We start from the raw sequence: 5,288 nt of genomic DNA, 5'->3' as shown, positions 1-5,288 counted from the left end.
ATTTTGTATTTTTAGTAGAGATGGGGTTTTGCCATGTTGGCCAGGTTGGTCTTGAACTCTTAACCTCAAGTGATCTGCTGGCCTCTGCCCCCCAAAGTGCTGGGGTTACAGGTGTGAACCACCGTGCGTGGCCAGAATGTTTATCATAAAAATCTTCAAGCAAAACCTATATGTTATGTTTGTCCTGTGGCTTCACATTCCTCCTGACACAATATTGGATACTCCAGAGAACACAGTTTGAGAAGGTTAGTTCTAGTCCAAACCTCTGATTTTACTATGAAGGAAACTGTCTTACCAAAGGTCACACAGTAGGTAGGAAACATTACATTTGCAGGGCAGTTCCTGGAGAAATGAGGTGGTCTCCAGACATTAACGGTGTTAATTCATTTTAGCTTCCCCCTGCCCCCGAGCCTGGTACTATGAAAATGCACAGACATCGCTTACCCCATCATGGAGTCTTTATAAAAATCAAATGGGGAAGTTTGTAGATTCCAGTAGGAGGAAGAGGAAGAGCTATACTGACAGAACAACTGGTTTGTTTTAATGTTTCTGGGCATATGAATCTTATAGCTGCTCATGACTCCGTCTTCAACACAGGGGAGGACTTGAGGGCAAATGTTTATTGGATGCTCCTGGCATCATCTTAGTTTGCCTACCTTGATGTTTTTGCCCTCTCTTCTTTTTGTGTCTTGACGTGTCATATGTAGTTTTGAAAGCTGTTTCAAGTCCATTTTTGGAACGATGCATAGCATACATAAAACACTTGAAATTAATACATTTACTTTTTCAAAAAAGATGCTCCCGTCTAATATCAAGTCATGTCCAGTTCTACTTCTCTGAGTCATATAGCTAGGCTAAAAATAACTTTCTTTTTTTTTTTTTTTTTTTTGAAATGAAAGGCCTCACATATTTATTACTGAACCCAGCCAACCAACGCATTCATAATAGATTCAGAGAGGAAAATACGTCAAACTCTCCAGAGAGTGGTGACATTTTCAGTTTGATATGGTAATGTGATCGTGACCTTCAGACAGCACAAATATATGTGCCATCTCATGTGCAGTTCCTTACAGACCCAGCTTGGTTCTTCTCCAATGTCTCCTTTTGGAGTTGTACCTTATTTTATTTCCAGTTTTCATCCGAATCCACTGGGGAATGGGACGATTTTGCTTTTGTTTCTTGGCCAGGAATCGCTTAATCCTGAAAGTCTTGTGAGAAGACATGGCGAGAAGTGGAGGCAAGAACACACCACGATGGTGGAGAAAGGAAAAGAGGGCAAAAATAACTTTCTTACCACAACCCTCCACCAAGGAATGAGAATTCCATTTCTTAAAAAACAGATCCTTTATTTTTTTAAGAGGCGGAGTCTCACTCTGTTGCCTAGGCTAGAGTGCAGTGGTGTGATCTCAGTTCACTGCAACCTCTGCCTCCTGGGTTCAAGTGATTCTCCTGCCTCAGCCTCCCAAGTAGCTGGGATTACAGGTGCGCATCACACCACATCCAGCTAATTTTTGTATTTTTAGTAGAGGCGGGGTTTCAGCATGTTGGCCAGGCCAGTTCTGAACTCCTGACCTCAAGTGATCCACCTGCCTTGGCCTCCCAAAGTGCTGGGATTATAGGCATGAGCCACCATACCCGGCCAGAACCTTTCTTAAGATAAACCAATTGCCCTCACCCGATGATGCTAGTACATAGGGTCCTAATGCTGCCAGGAGACCACCAGGTTGAGGGTCAAATAACTGAGTTCTAGTTGTCGCTTTGCCACCTGCACAGTTTGACCATGGCATGCTACATAACTGTCTGAGCCTCAGGTTGTCACCTGTATATTGAAAGATTACCATTATAAGGATTACACAAGACACGACATTTGAAAGCATCTCATAAACTAACCATTAGCTCCTGCCTGGACTTCTACAGTAGACTCCCAGCTGGCTTCTCCCTATCCACTCAGGCCTGCTACAATCAATCTAGGTCTCCTTGCAGGTAAAGGGACCATTTAAAAAATATACAATTTGGCCAGGCATGGTGGCTCACGCCTGTCATCCCAGAACTTTGGGAGGCCGAGGTGGGCAGATCACCTAAGAGTTCGAGAACAGTCTGGTCAACATGGCAAAACCCTCTCTCTACTAAAAATACAAAATTAGCCGGGTGTGGTGGCACACGCCTGTAATCCTAGCTACTCAGGAGGCTGAGACAGAATTGCTTGAATCTGGGAGGCGGAGGCTGCAGTAAGCCGAGATCATGCCAGGCACTCTAGCCTGGGTGACAAAAGGAAAACTCTGTCTCAAAAAAAAAAAAAAAAAGAAGGGTTTTATCACCCTTCTGCTTAAATCCCTATACTCTCCTCCCATTGCCCTTAGACTAAGTTTGTATCCTTTGTAAGGTCTGTAAGGCCTATAAAGAGACTCCAGGTCCTCCTCCAGCCTCATCTTGTGTTACTTTCCCCCTTACACATGCTGTTCCAATATTTCAGCCCTCACCAATTCCCCTATCTAGCCAGCTTGCACTCATCCCAAACTTCATTCCTTCTAGAAAGCTATTCCTGCAGCCCCCCATGATATGCTCCCCCAACATCATATAATCCTTCATATAGCACTAGGTTGAACCGTATACAATTGCTATTTTGTAGGACAAAAATGGTAGACTGTTGGCAATTTTCTTTGGTTTAGCATTATAGTAATTGCTGTAATGCTAGTCATCTTGAGTCAGTTTTAAACTCTACCAGGGAAGAATCTAGATCTGACTCATAACTAGAATCCTAGAGTTCCACACCCAAACCAAGCCAATAGTAGGCACTTAATTGTTTAATTAGTCTGATACATTGGTACTACCTTTTTAATGCCAAGCATATAATTTTTATATTGTCATTAGTAGTTAAAAATCATGTTTTTTGCTGGGTGCAGTCGCTCACGCCTGTAATTTCAGCACTTTGGGAGGCGAAGGTGAGTGGATCACCTGAGGTCAGGAGTTTGAGACCAGCCTGACGAACATGGTGAAACCCCATCTCTACTAAATACAAAAAATTACCCAGGCATGGTGGCACATGCCTGTAATCCCAGCTAAGGCAGGAGAATCGCTTAAACCTGGGAGGCATAGGTTGCAGTAAGATGAGATCATGCCATTGCACTCTAGCCTGGGCAACAAGAGTGATGCTCCATCTCAAAAAAAAAAAAAAAAAAAAAAAATCATGTTTTTCTTCAAATGCTATTGATATATTCCACAGGATTAAAATGAAAACAATGGAATGAAAAAAGAATCACTTTAATATTTTCATTTCTGGCATTTCTGGAAAGCATGAATTCTAGTAAGTGTAATATATATATATATATATAAACAAGGATAGAATTTAGCCCACTGGTAAGGTATCATTTACGGATTTTTTTTTTTTTTTTTTTTTTTTGAGATGGAGCATCACTCTTGTTGCCCAGGCTAGAGTGCAATGGCATGATCTCATCTTACTGCAACCTATGCCTCCCAGGTTTAAGCGATTCTCCTGCCTTAGCTGGGATTACAGGCATGTGCCACCATGCCTGGGTAATTTTTTGTATTTAGTAGAGATGGGGTTTCACCATGTTCGTCAGGCTGGTCTCAAACTCCTGACCTCAGGTGATCCACTCACCTTCGCCTCCCAAAGTGCTGAAATTACAGGCGTGAGCGACTGCACCCAGCAAAAAACATGATTTTTAACTACTAATGACAATATAAAAATTATATGCTTGGCATTAAAAAGGTAGTACCAATGTATCAGACTAATTAAACAATTAAGTGCCTACTATTGGCTTGGTTTGGGTGTGGAACTCTAGGATTCTAGTTATGAGTCAGATCTAGATTCTTCCCTGGTAGAGTTTAAAACTGACTCAAGATGACTAGCATTACAGCAATTACTATAATGCTAAACCAAAGAAAATTGCCAACAGTCTACCATTTTTGTCCTACAAAATAGCAATTGTATACGGTTCAACCTAGTGCTATATGAAGGATTATATGATGTTGGGGGAGCATATCATGGGGGGCTGCAGGAATAGCTTTCTAGAAGGAATGAAGTTTGGGATGAGTGCAAGCTGGCTAGATAGGGGAATTGGTGAGGGCTGAAATATTGGAACAGCATGTGTAAGGGGGAAAGTAACACAAGATGAGGCTGGAGGAGGACCTGGAGTCTCTTTATAGGCCTTACAGACCTTACAAAGGATACAAACTTAGTCTAAGGGCAATGGGAGGAGAGTATAGGGATTTAAGCAGAAGGGTGATAAAACCCTTCTTTTTTTTTTTTTTTTTGAGACAGAGTTTTCCTTTTGTCACCCAGGCTAGAGTGCCTGGCATGATCTCGGCTTACTGCAGCCTCCGCCTCCCAGATTCAAGCAATTCTGTCTCAGCCTCCTGAGTAGCTAGGATTACAGGCGTGTGCCACCACACCCGGCTAATTTTGTATTTTTAGTAGAGAGAGGGTTTTGCCATGTTGACCAGACTGTTCTCGAACTCTTAGGTGATCTGCCCACCTCGGCCTCCCAAAGTTCTGGGATGACAGGCGTGAGCCACCATGCCTGGCCAAATTGTATATTTTTTAAATGGTCCCTTTACCTGCAAGGAGACCTAGATTGATTGTAGCAGGCCTGAGTGGATAGGGAGAAGCCAGCTGGGAGTCTACTGTAGAAGTCCAGGCAGGAGCTAATGGTTAGTTTATGAGATGCTTTCAAATGTCGTGTCTTGTGTAATCCTTATAATGGTAATCTTTCAATATACAGGTGACAACCTGAGGCTCAGAAAGTTATGTAGCATGCCATGGTCAAACTGTGCAGGTGGCAAAGCGACAACTAGAACTCAGTTATTTGACCCTCAACCTGGTGGTCTCCTGGCAGCATTAGGACCCTATGTACTAGCATCATCGGGTGAGGGCAATTGGTTTATCTTAAGAAAGGTTCTGGCCGGGTATGGTGGCTCATGCCTATAATCCCAGCACTTTGGGAGGCCAAGGCAGGTGGATCACTTGAGGTCAGGAGTTCAGAACTGGCCTGGCCAACATGCTGAAACCCCGCCTCTACTAAAAATACAAAAATTAGCTGGATGTGGTGTGATGTGCACCTGTAATCCCAGCTACTTGGGAGGCTGAGGCAGGAGAATCACTTGAACCCAGGAGGCAGAGGTTGCAGTGAACTGAGATCACACCACTGCACTCTAGCCTAGGCAACAGAGTGAGACTCCGCCTCTTAAAAAAATAAAGGATCTGTTTTTTAAGAAATGGAATTCTCATTCCTTGGTGGAGGGTTGTGGTAAGAAAGTTATTTTTGCCC

The 5,288-nt window shown here is 43.1% G+C and overlaps 1 protein-coding gene across 1 annotated transcript; it reads right to left on the bottom strand.

Moving 5' to 3' along the window:
* Window positions 1-865: 865 nt before the first annotated feature.
* On the bottom strand, window positions 866-1,274 carry LOC111550850 (60S ribosomal protein L39). The gene has a single exon (XM_023224491.1). The coding sequence runs from the start codon at window positions 1,221-1,223 to the stop codon at window positions 1,068-1,070; it is 156 nt and encodes a 51-aa protein (XP_023080259.1). The 5' UTR covers window positions 1,224-1,274; the 3' UTR covers window positions 866-1,067.
* Window positions 1,275-5,288: the final 4,014 nt, after the last annotated feature.

The sequence above is a fragment of the Piliocolobus tephrosceles genome, unplaced genomic scaffold (genome assembly GCF_002776525.5).
Source record: "Piliocolobus tephrosceles isolate RC106 unplaced genomic scaffold, ASM277652v3 unscaffolded_37218, whole genome shotgun sequence".
In the NCBI taxonomy this organism is placed as follows: domain Eukaryota; kingdom Metazoa; phylum Chordata; class Mammalia; order Primates; family Cercopithecidae; genus Piliocolobus; species Piliocolobus tephrosceles.
Note: the sequence above shows the minus strand (reverse complement) of the source record. Positions and strands in the feature narration are given on the sequence as shown.

Bases quoted from the DNA above. Each gene is read 5' to 3' on its own strand.
- LOC111550850 (XM_023224491.1), bottom strand. From the start codon at position 1,223: ATGTCTTCTCACAAGACTTTCAGGATTAAGCGATTCCTGGCCAAGAAA.